We start from the raw sequence: 24,676 nt of genomic DNA on the forward strand, positions 1-24,676 counted from the left end.
ATTACAGGGGTACGGACGCAGCAAAGAAAAGTTAACGACCCAGAGGTTCATCTCAGGTGAATGATTGCTCATTAATTCAGAAATAAAACAAAAAAAAGGGCAGGGGGGGTGAAGGAGGTTGCAGAAATGGTTGGAAAGCAGTTCTCCTGTTGCTGGCAGCTTGGGAAGAATCAGGAGTCCAAGAGAGAAAATATTGTGCAGGCCCAACAGCAGGACCCTGCAGCAGATGTGGATGGTGTCAGCTCTGCAGGGAATCACAGGGACACAGAATGGTTTAGGTTGGAAGGGGCCTTAATGAGCATTTGGTACCAACCCTGCTGCTGTGGACAGGGACACCTCCCACTAGAGCAGGGCACGCCTGTTTTGGGTGAGCAAGCCCCACACAACACATCTCACCAAGGCCATGGGACAGCCCCCATGCTGGACTGGCCTGGTACCCCATGGTGGCTGCTGGCATTTGTCTGAGATGGACTCGTGTGGTGGCTGAGGGACTTGGGCAAGAAAATCCAAGCAAGGGCAAGGTTCTGACTTGCAAAGCTAGAGTGAGGAAACCAAGAAGGAAGCCCTCACAAAGCCAGGGTCACTGTGAAAATGGCCCCACAGATGTGCCAGGCTGCCAGGCCCAGCCAGCAGCCTGCACAGTCTGTCACCCAGCTGTGCAAGGGTGCTGCCAAAGGACCCCAAAGGAGGGTGGCTTTCCCCTCACTCTCCGAAGCCCAGCCCATGGAGAAGCCAGGACTCAGGAAGCAGATCCTGGCCCAGCTGGCTGATGATGCTGCAGGGCTTTGGTTGCCCATGCAAGGGTTTTGAAGTGTCAGCACAGAAGCAGAACAGAAATATCTGCAGAGCCTCAGCGTAAATCTTGGGGCCAGATGAAAAAGTAACCTAGGCAGGTGTGAATGCATGGGGTGTCCAGGGTTTTCCTGGCAGTGACAGAGCGAGTGGCTGGCAGACAGCACTGCTCCTGTCCTTGCTGCTGCACCTAGTAAGCAATAAAAGAGAGGAGTCTGCTACCCAAAGGAAAACAGTCTGCATTTCACATAAAGGCCATGTACACGGTATTACTTGGCGAGAAACCAACTGCTGTCTGGGCCAGAGCAACCTTGGTTCAAACATCCCTTCGAGGCGTTGAGCAGAGGTGCCCTTTGCCCATGGCTGGATGGCTGCCTGGCTGGAAGTTAAAAGTTGTCTCAGCATCTGCTGGGATAAGCAAAAGGATAAACAGAAGTGTCTTGGCCACGAGTCTCACTAAAAGGAAAAGGAGTGATGACTCAGTACAGATCACCTGCCCATCTACACCTGTGCATGGACATGGCACTGGTCTCACTCTGAGCCCTAAGCCCTTGGCAGCATCAGGCACATCAAAATATAAGGACAAACACGTAAGAAAAAGCCAAAAGGATCCAGGAGACTTCCATCTTGCACAGATCAAATGTTTGTCTGATGACCCTTGCTAGACACACATTACAGCGATGACACAGGTCATACTGACTGATGGTGGCTGCTCCCAGCAGCTCCCCAGCCCAGGCCAGCTGCCCCTGGAGAGATGTCTGCCCATGAGAAGGAAAGAGCAAAGCACTGTGTGGTCCTGCAGGAAGACACTGAGCTGCTCTTGAGAAAATATGGTGCTGCAGCGGTGTCGGCAGTGATGGGGTGCAGAGCACAGCCTCCTCCCTCTCAGCACCACACAAATATTCAAGCCATGTCCTTGGCAGGTAGGAGGAGGAATGAGGCAGAAAATCATATGAGACAGGCTAAAGACTGTTCCTGCCAAGACTGAAAAAAATGAAAAGGAAATTTCTCTCTGGAGGCATCGTAAAAATCTCACTGTAAGGGTCTGGTCTTGTCTAGATCAAAGGTGCACGGCTGGCAAGTCCAGAGGTGCCTCCTCTGCAAACCAGGCAGGAAGCTGAAGCTAAAAGGAACCTGTTTTCTGCCTCCAACACCATCAGCAGTGACAGGGATTTGGAGAATCGTTTACTCTGAACCAAACCCAGTGTCCCAGTACAACCCCAGCTCTCTAGCTTAAAAAAAAAAAAGTTACCAGAGGAAGAGGCAGATGTGAGCCTGAACATGGGCAAGCAACGCCCCCAGGAGCCTGTCCTCCATGCCCTCTCTGGGATCAGAACCTTCAGGACCATCCTGCATCATGGCACTGGGGTATCTTGCATCCCTCTCCCCTCACCATGCAGAGCCTGGGCTATACGACAGCTGTAAGTGTCTGGTGCAGAACATCTTGTCTGTGTCATCTGGCTGCTGCTCTCCTAGCTGAGTTCTCCTCAGCAGCAGCTTGATATCGCTTCTAAGTTTTTATTACAGTGGGTTAAAAAAAGAAAAAAAGAAAAAAGATAATAGGATTTAAAAGTTGATTTCCAAGGAATGTAGTCCCTCAAGAAGAAAGCTCATGATGTCCAGCTGACTACTGGCCCTGAGGCCAAGTTGCTTTTGTTCTGGAGGACTCTGCATCTTGGAGCACATGTGGGTTTCGACCATGGCAGAAGAACCTGAGGAGATGGGGTCACAATGCCCCTGCCTCTTCGCCCCAGATGATGACACCACGCCAGCTCTGCCCATCAACAGCACCATTGCTCTCTCAGGTCTCCCCCAGACCTCCTGCTTTACAGTTGCAAAAAACCCCATCCCAACCCTACTGGCCATCCAGGGGCTGATTAGCTCAGCCATAACCATAAGCATCTCAACCTGACCTGCATGCCCTGCCTCCATTTTTGCCTGCATCATCTGCTCTCCCATTCTGGCTGTGTCACCATGTTTCTCCCACGACTGGTGTCGCCCACCTTTGCAGACAGTCCCCACAGCCAGGGCAGGGATGGGGCAGGAGAAGAGGGCTGTGCCCTCCCAGCCTGCCTTCTCCACCAATGCTGAGGAACCTCTTGGCAAAATGAATAAAACAAAACCAAGAAAACTGGGTCCCACAAGACTTCTAACTAGAAAGGCTTTTGGCCAAGTTGAAGAAGAAACTAATACTGAGTCAATCCTGCACAGAGCAGCCGGTTTTGCGCCCCAGTCCAAATTCTCGCCTCCAGAAACATCAGTGACACCCTCCCCCTCCATGGGTCCATGTGTAAAACCCTCAGAAACGCCCATGGGAAGGCCAGCCTGAGAGCAGGTGCCCAGAACCCTCAGTAGTCCTTGTCACCATAGTCATTGTAAAGGACACTCAGCGTCTGCTCCTCGCACGTCTTCCTGAGGTCCCGGCTGAGCTCCGACCAGTCGAGCCCATAGGGCTTGATCTCGCTGTAGCGGCAGGCGAGGTACTTGAGGGATGAGCGCTGCAGGCTGATCTTGGGCTCCTGCAGGAGGCCATTGCACCAGCTGCTGAGGTCCCCCAGCTGCGAGAGGATGAGGCCAGCCTTCCTGCAGCGAGGGCGGGCAAGGGGAGATGCCAGGGGGGCGATGGACAGCGAGGGGTGGCAGGAGTGATGGAGACACCACGGAGAGGATGGCAGGAAGGGCGGGAGGAATGTATGAGGAGAGAAAAGTAAAGACAGTTAAGGACACCACGGGAGCTCCTTGAGGGAGAAGAGTATTGCAAGAGCAGCTGTGAGGAGCTGCCAGGACAGGGAGGGATGGCAGGGTTGTGGGGACACACCATTCCCAAGGCAGTACTGCGAGCTAAATCCATGTGAGAACAGCCCCTACCCAGGGCAGAGATGCCAATGTCACCATGGCAGTGCTGGACCTGTTGCACTGGTCTTGGGACTCACATTTCACTGTCCTGTCCCCTCTTCTTCTTCCACCCTGTACTACTCACACAACAAGGCCAGGGTTGCTGAGAGTTTATTAAGGAGACAGTCACAGGTGTAGCTGTGAAACCCCCAGCACCCCCTGGGCTGGACGTCACCAAGGACTCAAGTGGCACCTCCAGTCACTATTGCAGCTACTGGACCCCAAATATTACAGTATGGGAAACAGAGCCAACAGCACTGTAGGCAGTGGGGATAAAAGCTAAGAAGTGTCAGGCATGACATATATGGCCAGCCCAGAACAGTGTCACCATGTGTGTCTTCTCCATTAAGTGTATGTGCTGCATATTCAGGAGCTATGCTGCTCATTCATGGCTTGGTGTAGGAATCACAGAATGGTTTGGTTGGAAGAGACCTTAAAGATGATTTTGTTCCACTCCCCAGCCCATGGCAGGGACATCTTCCACTTGATCAGGTTGCTCCAAGTCCCAATCTGACCCTGAACATTTCCAGAAATGGGGCATCCTCAACTTCTCCAGTGCCAGAAATGCACAGTATTGCGAGCAGCAAGCCAAGATACCACTGAGGAGGAGGGAGATTTAAGAAAAAAGCCAAACCAGAATGTCATGTCTGGCTTGTGAGGGTCTGTATGGAAGGTTGAAGGTGAGATAAAAATTATGATCCACACAGGATGCAATGTCACAAGACATAAGTACAGTGAATGACACTCCTACTGCATGACCCACAATATTTAGTAACTGCTTTGGAAATGTGTCCTACAGGACACCGTGCAAACCAGAAGGGATACACTGGGGCTACACCATCCAAAAAGCTCTGAGAGAGCAGGGGATGTGGCAGAGCTCCCTGGTTCTTTGCATGTGCATTTTACATCTTCAGCTGTGGAGAACAAGACGAGGAAAGGCAAGTCACTGCAGCAGCAGCTTGTAAAGAGCCACAATCCAGCCAAGGAAGCCTTCAGAGAAGGTCAGGTGACAGAGGCAGAGGAGGTCCAGGAGGAATCCATCTTCTGCAAGAGACACCCAGCACACCCAGGGCATCATAGCCTCAGCGCAGGCTTGTCCTGCTAGTAAGTGCTAAATCACCAACCTCTTGTATTGGATGAGATATTGGAAGAGCACAGAGGATCATGGCCAAACATGATCTAAGTTGTGTTCTCTTCCTTTCAAATCTGTCCTCTTAAAATTGCACTTCTAATGTTTTACTTCTAATGTTTTTATCAGGAAAATCAGTTTGTACAGATAAAACACATTGTGTTCATTTTAAATTTGTCTCACACTTTGGGTGACCTCCAGGGAGTGTGGCCGCTGTGGAGGCAATGGATTCAAATGAAGCATCTTGAAGGTATCTCATGTGCCTGGAAACCCAAAGTTTAAGTGTCTGATGAGCTGAGATAAGTTTCCTACTCAGCTACAAGGTCAGTTGGTGGGTTAGAATAGTCAGGGAAAATAAGATACAGTCTCTCACTAGCTTTAACTCAGCATCTGCTCAGCCCAGAACAGGCAGCAGTCACAAATCATGATTCTGAAGGAAAAAAAAAAATCACATTCTTACTGGACATTCTCACTCAGGAAAAGCAGGGTGGGCTGGTTTGACAGCTCCAGGATATGTGTACCAACCATGAAGGAACATCCACTGCCTCTCCACACCTCCCTCCAGGCCAGGCACACCATGGGAGAGCTGCTTGAAAAGGAATTAATTTACCCCAAGTCCAGTCAGAGCCAACACTGGCTTTCCTGGAGAAAAACCTTGGATGTGACTGCAGCTCCAAGGGCCCAATCCAGAGCCACTGAAAGGTTGCCCAGCTCTGCAGCCACATGACAAGTGCCACCCCAGAGCTCATGTCCAGGGCATGCCAGAGAGGAAAAGGTGGTTAACATGGTGTTGGCTCTGGAGACAGCCACCCAAGCTGGCCAGCCACGAGAAAATAGAAAAGCTGTCACTTGTCTTGGTCTCTGCATCTGACACTGAAGCAAGGTGCCACAAGTGCCTCTCTTCCTCCAGCACTACAGGTACCCTCACAGGAATGCCTGATATGATCCCAAGATTTTCATTCAAAGCCCATAGGCCCCACCAGACTTCACTAGGCTTTGCACCAAATCCAACTTCCACTTACTGCTTGCTTTTTTCTCCGTTTCCTTTCCTTATGCAAAGACCAGGACTCTCTGCAGCCCTTCTTGGACCGTGAGGGAGCGGCTTGCTTTCGCAGCCTCAGACAAGTTATCTGTGCACTCACAACAAGCTGTGCTTCTTCGGTCCACCAGCAGCACTGCCAAGAAGGGAGCTGAGTGTGCCACAAATGAGCAGAGTAGGAGGTGCCCTGGACGTGTGGAGGAGGAGGGACGTGGTAGAGTCAGTCGCATGGGTCCGCATCCACGACTTCAAAGGAGCATCAGTAACAGTCAAACAAACACTGTCTGCTGGCTAAATAATGTCATCTGCAAGTGATTTGTCCTGTCACCACCAGTCTGGGTGCTTCGCCCTCGCAGACGATCAAACAGGAGGTCTGCTTTCCAAGATTTGTCATCACCAGAGCCCGCTGCAGCTGCCTAAATGCCTCTTTCCAAGGAGCGCGAGCTGCAAACACTTCATCAGCAACTTGCGTCATCCTATCCTGAGCACTCCAGCCTTTCCAGAGGGTGCAATTAACCCTCTGGCTCGTAGATTCACACAGAAAATGGTGTCGTTTGGGTAATTCAGTGGCATTTCTGGCTGCTCCATGGCAATGCCTCTGCCTCGTGGGGCTCGAGGAGGCAGCTTCCACGCCGTGCTCTGGCTGGTCCTCACTGGGGCAGAGAGCAGCAGTGGCAACACCGAGCCTCGGCGATGGCAGCGGCTTGTGACGACTCCAGTCTGTCACGTAAGGAATTTTATGTGCTCCTCATGCAAATCTCCACAACAGATGTCAGATGATCTGTGCAAACTGGGGCTGGATTTTACATCTGGAAATGGAGACAGAGCGGCATCACCGCAGCTGGGATCAAGACAAAGGTGAGAGAGACTAAAGTCCAAGCCGGCTGATCCCGCTCGGTGTGGGGGAATGAGGCAACCCTCGGCAGAGGAGCAGCTGGGAGCCTCTGCCCTAAAAAGACTCCGTGTGCTGCAATGTTGCTACTGAGCTTTGAGGTTGTGCCTCAAATAGTGCACATTTCTTAGGACACAAATGGGAAAAGGGAAAAGAGAGGAGACCCCACCTCCACTCCAGGGCATGGAGAGCCTCCTCAGAGTTTCCCACCAAAGCTGTACCAGGAGACAAGTCCAATGCACTGAGTGCAAGATAGGCACAAGCTACTTGCTGAGTAGCTACTTGCTACTTTGGAGGACACAGAAAGTACATGGAGAATCTCCTATCCCCTGCTAGAAGTACACAAGTGATCACCTGGAGAAGCAGGGCTGGAAGACAGACAGTGGTGAGACCAGCAAGAGGAGGGGTGGGACATGGTGTAAGGGAGAGGCCATGAATTCCATACATGGGAGCTCTTGCTGATGCACATTTGAAAGTAACCCTGATTTCCAGATGAGGTCACAGCTCTGGTTGTTTGGAGGCCAGATGCTATGAAACACCACTGCAGCACATGCAATCTCCCAGCCCAGCTTGCTAAACTGACTGGAAATATTTACATTACTGGGAAACCACGCAGACTAAACCAGATGTTGAAGGACATGGGGGGAAGGGAACATCTGGCTATCTCCACAAGCCTGGGACATTCTCAGGCAGCTGGAGGGGCTTCAGTGACCTGGAGAAGCCTGAAGAGAAGACATGGTGCTTACTCAGGCACAAAGAGACTATTTTAGACACGAAGAGCTCAGGAGAACCTCCTCCAAAAGCTGCTGTGGCAGCTCAGCACTGCCTGGGCACCAAAAACACTTGTGTCAGCCCCACACAACCACAGAAGTGAATCACAAGTGAGGAAATGCACAATTCAGACCTCAAGCCAGTCCTCTGCCTGCTGGGGACCACAAGTTGACAGAGCTCAGCACAGAGAGGTGCATTCAGCTCAAGCCAAAGCTCAGGAAAAGGCAGAAGCAGAATCCAATCTCCATCCCTCAAAGGTGTGTTATTTTTCCAAGACCTTCTGCCTTTTTGCCTGTGGCATCAGCTATGAAGGAAAAGAGAATCACATCCCTTTCCCACTCTGTTGTGGTGCATCAGTCTGCCTAGCATGAACATGTTAGGGCAGACTCCAGAGACAGGATAGGGCCGATGGGATGGACAGCAGTGTTGGGTTGACAAGAGCCAACCACTTTCCACCTTGTCCTAAGTTAATGGTCCTTGCACATGCACAGCACCCAGCAAGATAGAAACCCCACTGTGACACTCTGAGGTCTATCATCCGTCATCATACAATGAGATCTGCTGAAGAGATGCCTTCCTGGTGACCACTATCCATGAGGGACAAGCCTGCTGCTGGGCAGGCCTGCCTGCTTAGCCAGCTCAGCTCCCGAGCCTACCTGGGCCCCAGCTCATCCTCACAGCGCCAGGTGAACTCCCCAAAGCTCTCGTAGTGCTGGTTGTAGTGGTAGAGGACTCGGTGGAGGCTGGGGGAGCCCAGGTCCAGCAGGGTGTTGTAGGCTGTCTGCTGCTCCTTGCCACTCGTGTAGCCGTTGAAGAGGTTGTAGATCTTGTCTGCTATTTCTGGGCAGAAGGACAGGGGCTGTTCAGTGGGGTGCAAGGGAAGGCATGAATAAAGCCTGCCAGGGCTAAAGCTCAGTTCTAGGGGAGCCAGGACCACAACCAAGATTTGTCCACGGAGTTATGATTTACATCACATCAGGACAAGGTCCCAACAGACTAGATGGCATTCCCTGGACTCAGTCCAGGTTAGCTTCCCACAGTTTGGTCTAATTAAGAAAAGAAATGGGTGATGCCATCAGGTAGCATTAGTGAAACACCATTTATTCACTTTTGTTTTCAGAGAGGACATGTGCCTCCTGCAGCCCCCCATCTCAGCCCTCCACACCATGTGGCAGCTCCTGGGCCACTGTGGGTGAAGGAGATGTTACAGCCAGGACATGAGATGTGTACAGGAACATGCTGGAAGGGGAACTCCCTCTTGTCCCAAGCACCACAGTCCAGCAGCTCCCTCCGTCTCACCTTGAGCTTTCACATCATCCACCACAGGGCAGGGCGTCTTGACTGTCACATCGCTTGACCTGGAACGTCTTCCTGTGTTGTCAACTCCCCAGAGCGTGAACCTGGATGAGAAGGGGAAAAAACAAAGCTCTGGGCTCCCAAGGCCACATGGAACTGCAGGCAGCAGCAAACGGGATCAGGATGTCAGCAGTGCCACAGGCATGGCACAGGGCACTCACATGTAGGTGGTGTCGGGCTCCAGGCAGCGGATGATGAGGGAGATGGTGGAGGAGAGTCTGTCAGGCACTTGGGCTGGCATGGCACAGGGGGACTTGGCACCAGAGATGATGTCATCCACAAAGCTCAGCACTGTCTCTAGGGAGAGAGGGGAGGATGTGCCACTGGTGATGGCACAGGGACACCTGGGGCTGTGGAGAGCCTGTGCCTGCTGCCACACTACACTGCCTGGTGCCAAGGGGGAACAAGGCTAACGCAGGAAGTTGGTGTGAAGTTGGACCCACTGTTCTTCCAGAAATGTTCATCCCTATGGTATGGAGCTGTCCCTTTCTGTAGCATGGTGGGCAGGAGAAGGGCTACTCTCTCTTCCACAGGTATTTGATTTTTTGCAGCATTCCCTTGCAAAAACAGAGGCTCTCTTCTAACATCTCCATCCCACTCTCCCTAGAGAAGCAGGGGAGTCCCCACTCACTCACCTGTCTCCACCTTGGAGTGGTCCATTCTGTCGGTGACTTTCTCTTGACGGAGGAGGTAGTCCACAATCTGCACCCCAATGGGGGGCTCCGAGTGGCCCCACTCCAGTACCACCAGTGTGCTGCTGGGCTCATGGACAGTGGAGAGACGCAGGCTGGGGGACAATTTTTGCATTACTTTCTTACAAAAAAAGGGATTCAAAGCCATTAACTCACAGGAGACAGCAACCTCAGGAGAGAAATTACTTCCCCCCCCTTTCCCCTCTTGGTTCTGGGCATGTTGGTCCAAAGGACTCATACCCTAGGGTTGCTTTACCAGGATGGATCCACAACCAGTCCCGCAATCCTCACCTGAACTCAGAAAAGACACTGCAACTCTGTACTCTCAATTCCCAGGTCACCCATCAGTTTTCAAACCTGCCCCACAAAGGCACACAGCCCCATCACCTCCTGCCACCACACTGCTGGCTGTCACCACCTCTTCACAGCCCCATCACACCAAAAAGCCAGGCTGGGCACCTACATTGGGTGCGGGAGAGGCGCACAGGTGGGCAGCCCGTCAGCCCCGAAGGCACTGGAGTCACAGCGGCACCAGTCCTCGATGACATCCCCACTGCCCGAGCACCACAGCAAGCTCATGGTGGCCTCCTGCAGGAGCTGGGAGAGAGGAGAAGGGGCAGGTGAGCTCCCATCCCAGGTGAGCCACCACTTGTGCCAGTGTTCATCCATCCCCCGGTGGGTTCAGCACAGTCCATCCACCCTGGAGAGCAGGGCTGGCCACGATGCTGTCTGGGCAAGCTGCCTCCAAGACAGCCCCAGCGCAGTCCTGCTCCCTCCTGCGCACCCCATCACCCCCAGCTCCTCACCCGCTGGGTCTGGTTGTTGGTGACCAGCTCGTAGAGGGGGGCTGCTTTGGTGACCTCCAGCAGGATGGGCTCGGCTGGCACGTCGGGGCCGGAGGTGACGTGGCAGAGCGGGCAGGAGGACGGGCAGCGCCCGCGGCTCTGGCACTCCATCCGGACGCCGGCTGCCACGCGCTTGGTGCCAGACTCGGAGAGGCTGGCGATGTACTCGGGGAACGTCAGCACCTTGGGGTCCCGCTCCCGCTCCTCTGACTCATCCGAGGGGGAGTTGCCTGGAGAAGGGGGGGAAAAGTGACACCAGGGTGGGCTCCAAGCCATTGTAACAGAATATGAGGGGGCCAGAGCTCTGCCTTCCACCCAGGAGAGAGGCAGCGCTTCCGAAGAGCCCCCTGTATCCTTTTGCTCTGTAGGGATTAAATACTTGTCTCCAGAGGATGAATCAGGACTAAAAAGCCCACCCTGGCCCCTGTGATTGCAGGTCCTCTGGTCTCCCCGTGCCTCAGTTTACCCAGCCCCATCCCTACACCTGGACTGGGACAGTCCACCCTTACAGCAGGTCCCCACGAGAGGGAGCCTCCTCCATGTGGCTGGGGACTCCTGGAGGAGCTGCCTGGGCACCTTCACGTCACACTGAGTCCCCAACAAAGACCCCTGCAGGACCCCTCTGCTGCAAAAGCCCTCCTGGCCCTACGCAGCAGGAAATATTTTGGCACAAGAGGAACAGTCCTCGCACAGAAGTCAGAAAGGTAAAATCTGTAAAATCTCTGCTATGCCCTGGATAGCATCACCCTACCATGGCAAGCCTTGCCATGAAGGGAAACGCTGCTTTTCACATAAAATCCCTGCCAAAGGATGTCCCTGGATTTATACAGAAGACAGAGGGGCTTAGAGGGACCATTGAAGATGGTTGGTGGGGTTGGAGGAAGCTGAAGGACAACCAGGCAAAGCCTCACCCCCAGGGCAGGCTCAAGCCATCCTTAGTGGTGACTCGGTATGGGCTGGCTGCTGTGGGGAGCCACCATCCACGACTCAACAGGAAAATCTCCCCATAGCAAGGATTTGTGGAGAAATGATGGGCCAGCAGTAGCCCATCCTTGAGACTCCTGCAAAGAAAACAAGGCTGCTAAAACAAAAACTGGGATACAAAAGTGTTACTCTGCTCCCCCAGGAAGCTGGAGATGGATCACTTTAGGCTGGCTGTGAATTGCAGCTTAGTAGGCACTGAGGAAAAGCAGAGGAGCCAGGGAATGATTTGTCTCTTGCAATTTCTCAATCGATATCCAGCCCCTGACGTTTGCAAACAAAAAGCAAAGGAAGGAAAGTGGCAGGTGCCAGAGTGAAACCTAAATGTGATACCGTGGGTGGAAAAAGGCTGCCAGACCTGAAAAGCCTCCAAGCACGAAAATCAAAGAGGAGGAAATTGCAGGAGAAAAAAAGAAGCACTTGCAATCAGGAGGTGCTACATCTGGAGACAGCCTATCAGCCAAACAGCACCGGGTCTGTGAAGAAGTCCAGGCTCCAGGAGACCTGAGCCCACAGGATCCAGACTCAGGCTTTGAAAGAAGCCCTTCCCACACAAGAGCCCTGGGGAGATAATAAATATCTCTGTGGCTGGGACATAGCAAGAGCAGCACCACAGGCTGGTGCCAATACTGAGAATTATGAAGCTTCATGATGGAAATGTTGTGTCTGTTGTGGCACCTGTGAGCTCCAAGCTCACACTGCCTGCACCTGGGAATTCCTGGGCAGCAGCAGCAAAGCAAGGTCATCTAAAAAGCAGCAGCTCTGCTCAGCATCCCCCATGCCCAGGCTTGGGAGCTGGCTCTTGTTTGCTGCCCAAGCCTGGATGCTGCCACCCACCATCCCCAGCACAGACAGGAAACCTCCTACAGGCAGCTTTGCTGAGGCCAGCACAAGAGATCACAGAATAGCTTGGAATGGGAGGGACAATAAAGACCATCTCATTCCAGTCTCATGCCATGGGCAGGGACACTCTCCACTAGACCAAGCTGCCACAGACCTGAGGACAGATGGCAGCAGGCAGGAGTTAGGCTGCCTCAGCTAACTTTTGTAAAGCTGCCATTCAAAGTGGGCACGAGCTCTTCCACAGGGGATCCATCACAGCTCACTGCAGCCAGGGCACTGGGGGGGATGCAGCAGTGCCATACGGCCTGTGCACCATGATGAACCTCCCAGCTCCTAACTGCTTCCCTGGCATTAAAAACATTCTCCCCACGAGAAGGAAACACACTGGAGGGAGAAAAGTCTGGCTGCGGGATGCATGTGGAAGAGAGTAGATATGGCAGAGACAAAAGGAAGGAAAGAATAAGATTAAAGACAACAGTGAAGTCCAGAATGAGGCAGGATGGCTCGGCGGGATTGTGCACTTGTCTTTCCCTGGGGCTGTGGGTATTGGTCTTTTTGCACCAGTGCCTGCTGCAATCCACGGGAATCCTTCAGGTGGCTTCAAAGGCTGCAAGAGCAGGGTGGGGACAATGACATGGGATGCAGTCCTGACACAGGCTGGGCACCTTCCAAAATGCCAAAAGCAAACCCTGCTTCCCACTCCCACGGCGGGGGCTATGAGTACCCTTCCCAAGGATAAGCTCCTACCTTTGCTGATGTCCTCATACTCCAGCCAGAGCTGCCTCTGGACCTGCCTGTTGGGATACCAGATGGAGCAGGACTCCTCAAAGCCGTACACTGCCTCTTGGATGTAGTGGTTGCCAAACTGGTCCAGCAGCGCCACAAAATCTCCACGGGAGGTGGCTCCATCCAGAGAGTGGAGTGCATTGCTGAAGGCTGGGAAGGAGATGGAGGAGATGCTGAGTTTCCAGAGCCCACCAAGCCCTTGCTATCCCCCTACACACTTGCAATGCACAACCAGCCTTTGAGCCCATCACTGCCAGCGAGGGCTATGTCACCTCTTGCCCTCCTTTCTCCCCTTATTCCCCATGTCCCTGCACACTCACACTGGGAGATGGTCATCTGGTTGAGCCGGACATGGTACATGACAGACTGCACCTTCCAGTGCTGCAGGAGGGGGTACCCCGACACCTCGCTGAAGTTCACCATCCCTGCCAGAGAAAGGACACAGGCACTCAGTGCCACTGCTGAGCAACACCTCACCACGGGGTGGCTGCAGCCCTTCGTGCCTTGGGCAACACAGCCAAAGGTGGGAAGAAGTCAGCAAAGAGAGTTCTGTACACACCACATCCCCCCAGGGAGGCTTTCAGAGCTGAGGTCAGGTGGTCCCCAGCAATTAAAACGACGGCTTTGAAGGAAAACACGTAGGCTTGTTTCATTTTGCCGTCCGGGGCTCTGCGCTGGAAGATAATGAGCCTCCTCCTGCACTCCCTCCTGCTTCCTTCCCAGTGCCCACTCCCAAGGCATGCCCAGGTGTGCTAATTATGTCACTAATGAGAGCTGTGCTGTTTAATGAGCTGTTTGCAGGCCTGGGAAGGGTCACCGTCATGCCACATGTGCCCAAGTGCGACCGGCCGAGAGGCCCTGGGTCCCCTTGGGCTGGGACTGAGCTGAGTGGGCAGCAGATGGACGGGGAAATCACTTGCCTGTTGGTGCTAATGTTCCCCCAGGACATTATGGCAATGCTGGGGCTGAAGAGGACCCGGGGTTTGTCCTTCTCCTTCAAAGACATCCCGTTCTTCAGCCACTTAGCTGTGAGTTACAGAAGCCAGGAATTCATGGAGACCTGGGCTGGGCAGCTACTTACTCCTGCCCAAGGCACAAGGCAGCTCAGCTTCTATGAGCAGAGGGACAGAGAGGCCACAGAGCCTCAGACAAAGCCCCAGCAAGGGAACTGAAGGCTGCTCATGGCTCTGAATTTGGTGGCCAGAGCACCCCCAGAGTGCCACAGCAGGATGCTGGGACAGGCCACCTCCTCCCTCGCAGCACCAGTGCTGCACAGCCAGCACATCACGCCAAACTCTGCTGCCAACAGACCCCCAGCAGGAGTTCAGGAGGACAACAGTGGGCATCCCCCCCTCTGTAACAAGACCTGAAGACAGAGTATAAGCAGGATAAGATCCTTTGCCTTCAGCGCCTCCCTCTTCAGCGCTGGCTGCTGCCGACAGCTTCAAAGCCTTGCTCTCTTCCCTGCGAAGTGTTTATGCAAAAACAGCCCTTCCTTACTCAGCAGCTCTGCCTCTGTGTATTCACAGCGATACCCAAGCTTCTGACAAGCAGAGAATATTTTACTACTTTTCCTTTTTTCCCTTTTTTTTTCTCTAAATCAGCCCACAAAGCCAGCAGACAGTGGGAAATGAATAGGATCATTTACTGGCTTTTACCTCCCCAGCATAATTGCTAGTGAAATCCCAGTCCCACTGACACTGCTGTGATGCTGAGGCTGTGTGCTGGCAGTGCCTTCCTTACATCCATGTAGCCATGTGACAGGCAGCAGAGCCCCCTTGGGAGGCAGGTGTCCTCCAGCACCTCCAGGCAGGGTTGAGCATTCCTAGGGAAGCAAGAGTGACCCACCCATCCAGCTCTCCCGGGGAAGCTCAGCCCCCCAGGACCCACCAGCACCCTCCTCCCTGCTGAATCTGCCTGCACCTTCACAGCCATGCACCCTGCCAGGGCAACCAGCATCCACCAGACCCTGGATACAGTCCATGGGTGCTCCCCAAAATCCTCCTGGAAGCTCTGCCAGACAAAGGGAATGCACAAGGTCTCCTATGAGACAAAAACACCTTACTAGCCTTACATCCTGTGCTTAGTAGCTCCTCAATGTCAGGGCCATTTCAGTCAACAGTGTTGCAGTAAGGTAGAAAAATCACAGAGAAAGGCTTCATAAAATCAAACCTGCTCTCCTAAATCAGTGGCTGGCCTTGTCAAGCTAGCACTTTGCAAGTTCCCATGTGAAAGCAATGTGTGAGCAGCTCATTAGCATAACAAACTATTCCTGGGTAAAAAAAACAACTAGCACCTGTATAAACTGGATTTACACTGTTAGATAGAAAAATGAAAACTATCTTAAACAACTGTCCCTGCACATAGACACCAAGAGTTTGAGTGACCAATCAATACAGACTAACCAATAAAAGTAATTGGCAAGAAAACTACTGACCAATTGTAGTCCTACACGAGATCTGTAAAACTGTATAAAAAAGAGTTACGTGAATAAAGAATGGCTTTTTTCCACCATTAAGAAAATGGAGTCCCAGGTGATTTATTCCCATAAACAGCAACAAATACCAAGGAAAATGAAGGCTATTTATGAGTACTGGCAACTTGGAAAAAAGGAAAATCCTTGAAGGCTGTCTAGGAACCCATGATAACCTATCACTCATGGCCCATGATGCTCTGGTATGGCAAACCAAAACATTTTGGTTTGTTGGCTCTGGGTTTTGAATGCTTCATTATACCAGAAAAAAAATCAAAGGTAGTTGGAAAAGCTTTTGCCTTCAAAAAAAAAAAAAAAAAAGAAAAAAAAATCCTTTTGCAAATGCCCCAAATATTTGACGGATGCTTGAGCTTTTACACCCCACAATTAATTTACAGCCTTTGCCTTTCCTTCATTTTTAATGCCTTCCTCTTCCTGGGAAAAGGAACCAACCCTCAGCTGCTGATTCCTTTATGTGCAGCTGAGCACCAGGTGCTAAAGCCAGACTAGATATATCCCCCAGCAGATCTATCCTGTGGGAGCTAAGGGTGCTGAAGCTGGACAGGCTGACAGCTGCCTCAGTGGGAGAGACGTGGATCCAGCTGGACTCACTCACCAGTGAGGAACTCAGGGTCGGGCGTGGGGTCAGAGAGCTCCTCCTGGCACTGGTTCTCCAAGGGCACTGTGGCCACCACCAGCCCATCCGGCAGCTGCTGCTCCAGGCCCCGGGCAAAGTTGTTCTGCCTGGAAGTTAATTGAAGAGAGAAGAGCAAGGCTGGAGGGCAGCAGAAATGACTGCCAGCAAGTGACCCATCCCAAAAAAACACCTGGCACTTCTCCTTTCCTCCAGGAACAGATTAAAAAGATGTCTACTCTTGATGGAAAGTGTCAGATCCAGGGATGGACCAGGCAGTCTGCTACAGTCCAGCCCCAGGCTCCTTCCCACACCTTCCTCTTGGAGAGAATGGTGAGGTCTGACCCTGCTGGGGTCCCCTCCCCACGTCTGCAACTCACCTGAACGTGCCTTTGAGCACCTGCCCTGGTGCCACCTCCTTGGAGTGGTTGTTGTAGCCGTAGAAGAGCTCCCCAAAGAGCGTCTGGTTCATGGGCAGCTCGCGGGGCTCGCCGCAGTCCCCCGCCTCGGGGCACGACTCCGAGATCAGCTGGCACGAGCGCCCATCCGCGCCCAGCTTGTAGTCCTCAATGCACCTGGGGAGCCAGCACGGGGTCTGCTGTCAGCTGCAGCCCCCCCAGCACCGGGGACAGACGCAAGAACAGAGGGGACCCCCTCCATCCCAACCCGACAAGCTCAGGGCGGCAGCAGCAATGGACAGCAGCGCTTTGGGGGTGTCCCCGTGGCCAGGGAGGTGACGATGGGTCACTCACCCACAGAACATGAGGATGTTGTAGAGCAGGGGGTCTTCAGGCAGGGGGACCATCTGCTGCAGGCACAGCTGCTCGCAGCCCCCGTTGAAGCCGTCGGAGCAGTCCACGCCGACGTGACGGTCGTAGCAGCCTGTGCCGTCCTTCATGGGGCTCAGTCCCGTCGGGCACTGGTGGGGTGGGGAAGGAGGAGGTGAAAACCCATGGGAAAACGTCTGTCTCTGGGGCTGAGGTGGAGGGCAGGGCTCCAGCGTTGCTCTCCACCAGAAACTGCAGCCTGAGCAGTGCTCAGGGGCTGCAGGAAGGACAGCAGCACCATCCACAGCTGCAGGTATTCCTCCTGCACCAAAGCCTCTCTGCAGCCCTCAGGAGTGTAATCCCTGAGGTGGGAGCCCCCCAAGCCATCTCCTACCAAGGCAACGTGCTGGTATCAACCCCACTCTGCAGCAACCCAGCTCCAGGGACTGACAAAGCAGTGCTGCCCTTTCCACACCCACTTTCTGCCCCACACTCACAGCCTCTTCACCGCAATGCCCAGCTCTGGTGACACTGCAGCAGGGCACCCCAGCCCCACAGACCCCCTGTTTTGGGGCAGAGAAGCTGTGGTGGTGACAGGGCACACACGAGTGATCTGGAGCCTCCCACAGAGCCAACAAACAGATGGACTCTTATTGCCTCGTGTGTGTGTGTGTGCCCAGCAACAGAGGAGACACCAGCCCAAAAACATCTTCCTGCTACAAAATCAACCTCAAAATATCCACCCCGCAGTGACAGTAAGGGAGGAAGGATTCCCTTTGTGGCCTCCCCTTCCTCGCTCACACCAAGGGGGATCCCAGGTCCCGGGGTCACGCACCACACAGCCCGTGGAGTCCAGCTTGCGGTCCGAGATGCAGCGGAAATTCTTGCTGCAGCCCCCGTTGTCCCGGGAGCAGTCTCGGACGGGGCCGAAGGAGTCAAGAAGGACCTCCAGGCTGTCGAAGGAGGACGAGGTCATCAGCTCTTCCCTGTCAGGAGGAAGAGGAGATGTGTCACTGCTTCCATGAGATCTTGTGGATGCACGCATGACCGTGGCTGCTGCGTGGGTTTCTCCAGAGCTCTGGCTTTCCTCGGGCTGACGGTGAACTGGATGGCAGCCAAGCTTTTAGAAGGATGCAGGAGCTACTGAGATGAGGAGGAATACTGCCAAAGGCTTGGCTTTGCAGGACTAAAGAGGGGCAGGCTAATGGTTGTACTAATCTCCACCTGCAAAACGTGGGATGGGGATGCCAGCTCTGTTTGCTGACGCCCCTCCTGAGCTCCCTCGCCCTGCCATGGCACCTACCTGACCTCCACTGCATCCTCCATCACCGTCATGTCAGTCTTGCACTTGGCTGAGGGGTTGATGGCCAGCTCAGCTGGTGGGATGACGAAGCTCTTGCTCAGGGGCAGCCACATGCCCTCCCCCAAGGTGTAGGTGAACCTGCCAGCGAGAGCAGCAAAGGCTGGCACAGAGGGAAAAGCTGACCCTGGAAGGTTGTCTCCACCCAAATCCAAGCCCTTGAGCCTCCCTGCTCATCCTTCAAGGATGTCAGCCCAAACTAAGGTGTGGGCAGGGTAAAATGGGGTGGCTCCTCCAAATACACCCAATGATTCCCAAAAATTGCATGTAACTTTAAAAAAAAGGCACTTCCATTTTCCATAGAAACCCTCCTCCAGAGACTAAAATTCACTCTCACCACAGACAGAGAGGAGGAACTGATTGCTGGGTATCCAGCACCCACATGAAGCTGCAGGGGGATCTTCCCAGCCATGCTCGCATGTCCCCAGGAGGTGGCACAGGATAGCTGTGCTCAGCCCTGCCAGCTGGGCTACCTGCATGCCCTGAGTCGTATTTAAGCCCCAAAATGTGCTGAGCAGGTTGCCTTCACCGCTTACCGAAAAATCTTGTCAGAAGGCTGCTCGCCCAGCACCAAGTCAAAGCCACGCTGGAAGATGGTGTACGGCCAGGGCCTGGAAAAGAAACCCAGGAGCATCACACCAGCATCATGTCCTCACAGCTGCTCACAGCCCAAAATGCTTCCCCTGCTCAGCCCTCAGCTCACATGCAGGAGGGTCCTAGGGTAGGGTGACCCCGAGGGTAGCCAGGACAACACAATAAAACAGCATCAGATCCGAGATCTTAATTTTGGTGTCCCTACAACATCAGATTCTCGTCCCAGCTCCCTGCCAATAGGCCAGTGGTGTGTTGTATCTGTTATTTTGGGGTTGGATGCACTCCAGCCATCCTCACATCCCTTCATGTTTGGTACCACCTGCCTGGTCCTGTTTCAGGGATTTGTATCACAGCTATTGAATTGCAAAAAGAAAATCAAGCCACAGCTGGACCCTTTCTCTGTGAGGCTTTTGCCAGGCAGCACATCAAGCCTGGGACCCCATGTTCAGCACCTGCCTTATTACCACCCTTGTGTTTCACTGTTCCAGGAAGGGGAGCTTTGCAAAGTGGGCTGGAAGACAAGGTGGAAGCGTGGAGCCAAGCAGGAGGCTGGAGAGCTGGTCCACCCCTGCTGTTGTAGATAGCACAGGGTGGTGAGTGATGAGCCACTAAGATTTGGAGGGTGGTGCCTTTCAGTGGGACACCCATGGCCACGACACCTTTGGGACATGAACCCCCAGCAGCACAGCCCTGCTGGCAGACCACCACTTGCAGAGTGAGGCAGACAAGACACCCAGTCATGCTGAGCCTTGAATCAGGCAACATGAACCCAACTCCAAACCCTAAAACTCAAAATCCCCTTTGCAAGAGCTCAGAGCTGGGGAGAGGAGATTTTCCATCCCATTGCATCACTGCTGCTAAAATTCAGAGTCAAGAGCGTCAGGTGCCGGTGACAAGCGCAGGGATTTTCTCTCGAGGCAATTACAGCTCTCCTGCACAAGCAGTTTAATTTCTAGTCTGAAGTTATTTCAGCAAGGACAAAAATAATAATAATACAAAAATCCTGACTGCAGGATTACAGCATTCCTTTGCTGGGATACAATGCTGTTTTCCTGTCCGGTCAGCTGGCAGCTGGGGATTACATTCAGCCCACAATCGGATTGCCTTGAATGAGGTCAGCCTCATCCAGAAAGAGATGTGCTCCTTGTGTCTCGCCAACACCTTGAATGCTTCACTCCCCCACTTCCAGTGCTCCTGCAGATGGGTTTTATTCTTGCTTCTGAGGAGCACATCAGGCCGGGAACAAAGGCAGAGGCTGTATAGAAGCGAGGCATTGTTCCCCAGCAGCTCAGGTGGAAAAGTGGCTGTGGAGAGCTGCTCTTGGCTTGCAGCAGAGCTCAGCGCTGGGGCAGGTGCTGTAAATGCACAGGGACTGCCAGACCTCTGCCTGGTGGCACACGTGTGAGCCCATGGATGACAACACACCCAGGACATGGAGCCGTGTATTTGGACCCAGCTGGGAGATTGAAATCAGCACCCAAGCCATGTTGTGTCCACCCAGGATGCAATTTCCAAATGTGGCTAAAATTCTTGCAATCATAGAGTCCCAGAATAGGCAGGGTTGATTAAAGATAGTCTCATTCTTCCCTTCTTCCACTGTTTCAGGCTGCTCCAAGCTCCATTCAGCCTGGCCTTGGACACTTCCAAGGATGGGGCAGCCACAGCTTCTCTGGGCAACCTGTGCCAGGGCCTGCCCACCCTCATAGTGAAGAATTTCAGAATTTCATCCTAATATCTAATCAAACCTGCCCTCTGTCAGTTTGAACCCATTACCCTGGTCTTAATGCTACATGCCCTTGTAAAAAGTGACAATGCCTTTGATCCAGGGAAAAAGTTTCTGTGCTCCAGGAAGGGAGATGTGTGGCATCTCCTCAGCCTGCCACACTTTTCCCTTGCTTGGGGTCAAAAAAAGCCCCTTAAATGCAATGTTCAGCCTTTAGCTACATCCCTACATGGATGTAAGGCAAGGGAGAGTCAGGGTTGCATGGCCTTCAGAGGTCACAAAGAGAAGTGGGAATGATCAGCAGCTCTGCAGCTGATCAGGCTGGATTAAATGGGCCAGAAAAGACAGCTCTCAGCTTCTTGCAAGCCTTGGCACTCAGGTAGGCACCTGAAACAACAAAATGGGGAATTACCAGGGCACCTGAGAACCAGCAAATTCCCCACACTCAGCCAGCAAGTTCCCAAGGCCAAAGTGCTGCCAGTGGATCCCCAGGACAATCTTAAGCCTCTCAGCTTTTCTAGATGGACCATTATCTGGACGCTTTGCTCCACATCTGGGATTGAGTGGAAGCTCACAAAACACCTGCTAAGCCCTCCAAACCTGGCACTGCTGCCGATGCTTTGAACCAGCCCAACAGGGCCCTGGCCATGCTCAAATTGAAGCCCCCAGGGAGGAGGCCAGACTGACTGCTAGCATCAAGAACTGTGCTCCAGCTTGTCCCCACTGCCTGCAAAACTCTTCCAGACAAGATGGTGGGATGAGGAATAAGCCCAGAGCTGGCAGGATGTGACCACCACGAGCTAACCTGGAGCAGCTGGTTTGAGGAGAGCTGGCAAGAGGCTGGAGGGGCTGCAGGAGAGGGGCTCTGCAGAAGGCACAAGAAGTTGCTGCAGGGGAGTGTGACTGAAACGTCACAGGAGGAGAAAGTGGTTGGCTGGTGCACGCTGGAATAGGTGGCTTCCCCTCTGGTGCCCTGACCTGCTGTGCTTTGCAGGGTTTCCAACCAGTGCACGGCACGAGGATGAACAGACCAGAGCATCCCCACGGCACCTGCACCCCAGGAGCCCAACGTGGGGACCCATGAAGGCCCTGATGGCAGAGCAGAGAGCAGGTGCCACCCGAGCATCCAGTGCCATCTCCAGTGGCAATGCCCATGGCAGCTCCTCCCCACCTTCACTCTGCTGTGCAGCAGCTCCGCTCGGGTTTCAGCTGCCCACGCCTCTCCCCTTCCCAGCCCACCCCATCTGAAAGAACCAGGAGCTTTTTATCAGGCTGTCCTTCAGCTTGCAAAGCACAGGCACACAGCAGGGGATGGAGAGAGGCAAGGGGGGGGGAAAAAAAGATAGAAAAAGGGGTGCGGGGTGAAAAAGAAGAGAGAAAAATAAAGACTTTAAGCAGGAAAAGTGCTGTATTTGTCACTCCAGTGTGTTCCTCGCTCGTCTGTGGGATGGGGATGGGATAAGAGGAGCAGGTGCACTGCCAGGATGGGGATATCTGTTTGCAGAAGAGGAGGGATGGGGAGGGGAGTTGGGTGAGCACTAATTCGGGTCCTGTGCTGGAAAAAAAACATCTACAAGGCTGCGGGTGGGGCAGCAAGACTGGGGTGGGACAGGATGAGAGCACCCAGCCTGGCATGTTCACCATATCACCTTAAACTGCCTTAAAACCTCCCCAGGCCACGGGTGAAGCTCATTACAAGTTGAAAGAGGACATTGAAAAAGACTCCTCAAATGCAGAGCACCTTAAATCTCGAAGGGGGAGGCTGAAAAGTGCACCATGGGGAGGGGAAAGACACGATGGATCTAAGAGCAGCGATGAAAAAGTACAAATGCAGGCCAGTAACAGTTTATTAACTAAAGACAGAATGCGCTGACTTGATTTTTGGCCAAGTTATACCACAAAAAGAATGGCAGAAACTTGGTCTGATGAGCAAAGATGAAGCTGAAGATGCAGCTTGGCTGGTAAGATTGCTAGAAACTGCATCCTACTCAGGGAACATTAGAGTAAGAGTCGAAAAGCAGCTAATTAACAATGCATATCAAAGCAGGGAGACAGACTGTGAGCACACAAACAGCACCAGACAGATTTGTTTAAAACAGGCGAAGAGCAGCACACACACACCAAAAAAAAAAAAAATAAAAAAAGCAGCTGATCAAATGTATCAGCTATCCATGATCAAAAAGATCTGAGTTTTTGAAAAAACTGAAGATTTAGGGTCTGGACACCTTGGGTAGAAGATGCAGTGTGGAGGCGTGGATCTCAGTCTGGTACCCAAAATACACACAACACAAAAAGCTTCTCACTGCCATCACCAATGAAGTACAAAGATGAGCTCTCCTTCATGAGCAAAATTAGATGCTACTGAGTGAGCAGACACCGAGTCAACTTGTCATCACTGTAAATAAAAACAAACCAGCGGCAAAACTATCTAAAACAGAGGGTTGAAATGAGTTTTCAGATAAAAAGGCCACCCAGGGAAAACAGAAGAGGTCAGGTGCAGAACACATCACTCCCAAGTTTGCCAAGGGATTTGGCAAATCCTGCTTTGTTGACCAAGCACCAGCGTGGTTTCTCTGGGGACTGACCCGTGGCAGCAGAACATCACTTCAATATTGGAGGGTTCAGAGCATGTTGGACAAACAGCAGTCAGAAATGTTTCAGGCACAGCTGATCTCACCTTGAGATGGGGAGAGAGCAGAATATTTGCAGACATCTCTTTCAGGTGAGCCTGGAACTGGGAGTGAGCTGATGAGCCCAAGAAAAGGCAGAACAGCGCTCAACCTCTACCCCAAAAAACATAAATACCAGCTTACAGCTACAAGTTATTCAGGTAAACAGGCTCTGACAAGATGGTTCTCCCAGGCTAAGGAGACTTCATCACTGTCATGACCTTGTGGAGGCCAAAGGTTCATGCAAAAGGACCTCCACCATCACAAGCCCTCCCAGGCAGAGCTGCACTAAGCAGCACCTGGACATCAGGAACAGACAGCAGAAAAGGAAAAAAACTCTCATTAAACACCAAGCTGCCCTTGGCATCACAATGCTTAGTGTGAACATGCTTTCAAGAGCCCCTAAAAATAGTGGAAGTTGCAGGTAGGGATGGTCAAGTGTGGTTTCAGCTGCTACCATTTTATGAAACAAGAATCTGACAAGTTCAGTGAAGAAACACAAAATGACCCCAGTTTCAAGAGGCTTGAGAGAGTTTTCTGAGGATGGTGACAGCTGCAGCATTGGAACCTTCTCGAGAGCCCAGAGCAGGACAGAAGGACTTTGACAGCCCCACCGTGGTCTAGGGCTGTGTGGCACCTTGGGGAAAAAGAGAACTGCCACGTTTCTCTGCCTCCAACAGAAAAATATTTTGGCAATGCTGCACATATTTTGTCATAGCCAACTCTGGTATAGAAGAAGAAACACAAGACAAGATGTACCCTGGCCAGATAGGAATCCTGTTGCAGGAGAAAAGGCAGAGAAAAGGCTCCTGTGGGAGCCTGAAGCTGGAGATAGGTCTAAAAAAGCAGCCCCAAATCCCCCAGAGGAACAGGGGAGGTCCTGAGCACCTTTCAGGTGGGCATTGCTGAGACCAAAGCTGGGTCAGGAGATGCAAACAGGTCCGGGCTTTAGGAATGTATTGGTCTTTCTTGCCCTTGGCTCCTCTCCTGCTTGTTACATCTATATTTTTTTTTCCCAATCTACCTGAAAGCAGCATCTTTTTCTCCACTTTGCCTTCAGAAAGTGAAGCAGCTAAATCAGGAAGAAGCTGGAGAAGAGCAGTGTGCATGGAAGAAAAGTGTGAAGCTGCAGACCCACACTCAGGAGCAAAGGAAAAGCAGAGGCTCAGGAAGCAAATGTTTCTCCACAGCGCTTATCCTCTTTTATTAGTAGCCTCGATGGACAAAGTTATTTGCCAATTTGCTTTTTGCAGGGTGTTGGGCCCTACACACTGCTCAGATGGAGGCAGAGGCTGGCACAAAACCATATGTGGCCACAGGTGGCTGTGGGCTCTTTCCAGCCCACTGTGAGACACTCCTAAACACAGCACCTCCCAAACGAGGCAGGGGAAAAACCCCCCACACACCCCAGCCCATCACTCAGTGCCTCTTATGA

At 52.7% G+C, this 24,676-nt stretch overlaps 1 protein-coding gene across 1 annotated transcript in view; it reads right to left on the reverse strand.

The window, feature by feature from the left end:
- Window positions 1–8,170: 8,170 nt before the first annotated feature.
- ASTN1 (astrotactin 1) overlaps window positions 8,171–24,676 on the reverse strand; it is a 45,127-nt gene continuing 28,621 nt past the window's right edge. The window contains exons 9-22 of the mRNA XM_041479011.1: window positions 18,792–18,866; window positions 18,199–18,336; window positions 17,731–17,881; window positions 16,881–17,047; window positions 16,509–16,703; window positions 16,111–16,238; window positions 13,342–13,446; window positions 12,983–13,171; window positions 10,373–10,641; window positions 10,030–10,163; window positions 9,510–9,661; window positions 9,036–9,171; window positions 8,818–8,918; window positions 8,171–8,358 (exon numbers count right to left, since the gene is read on the reverse strand). Of these exons, the coding sequence (XP_041334945.1) occupies window positions 8,171–8,358; window positions 8,818–8,918; window positions 9,036–9,171; window positions 9,510–9,661; window positions 10,030–10,163; window positions 10,373–10,641; window positions 12,983–13,171; window positions 13,342–13,446; window positions 16,111–16,238; window positions 16,509–16,703; window positions 16,881–17,047; window positions 17,731–17,881; window positions 18,199–18,336; window positions 18,792–18,866 (2,128 nt within the window). The remainder of the gene's footprint in view (window positions 8,359–8,817; window positions 8,919–9,035; window positions 9,172–9,509; window positions 9,662–10,029; window positions 10,164–10,372; window positions 10,642–12,982; window positions 13,172–13,341; window positions 13,447–16,110; window positions 16,239–16,508; window positions 16,704–16,880; window positions 17,048–17,730; window positions 17,882–18,198; window positions 18,337–18,791; window positions 18,867–24,676) is intronic.

Source organism: Pyrgilauda ruficollis, unplaced genomic scaffold, assembly GCF_017590135.1.
Source record: "Pyrgilauda ruficollis isolate IOZ18807 unplaced genomic scaffold, ASM1759013v1 scaffold47, whole genome shotgun sequence".
Taxonomy (NCBI): domain Eukaryota; kingdom Metazoa; phylum Chordata; class Aves; order Passeriformes; family Passeridae; genus Pyrgilauda; species Pyrgilauda ruficollis.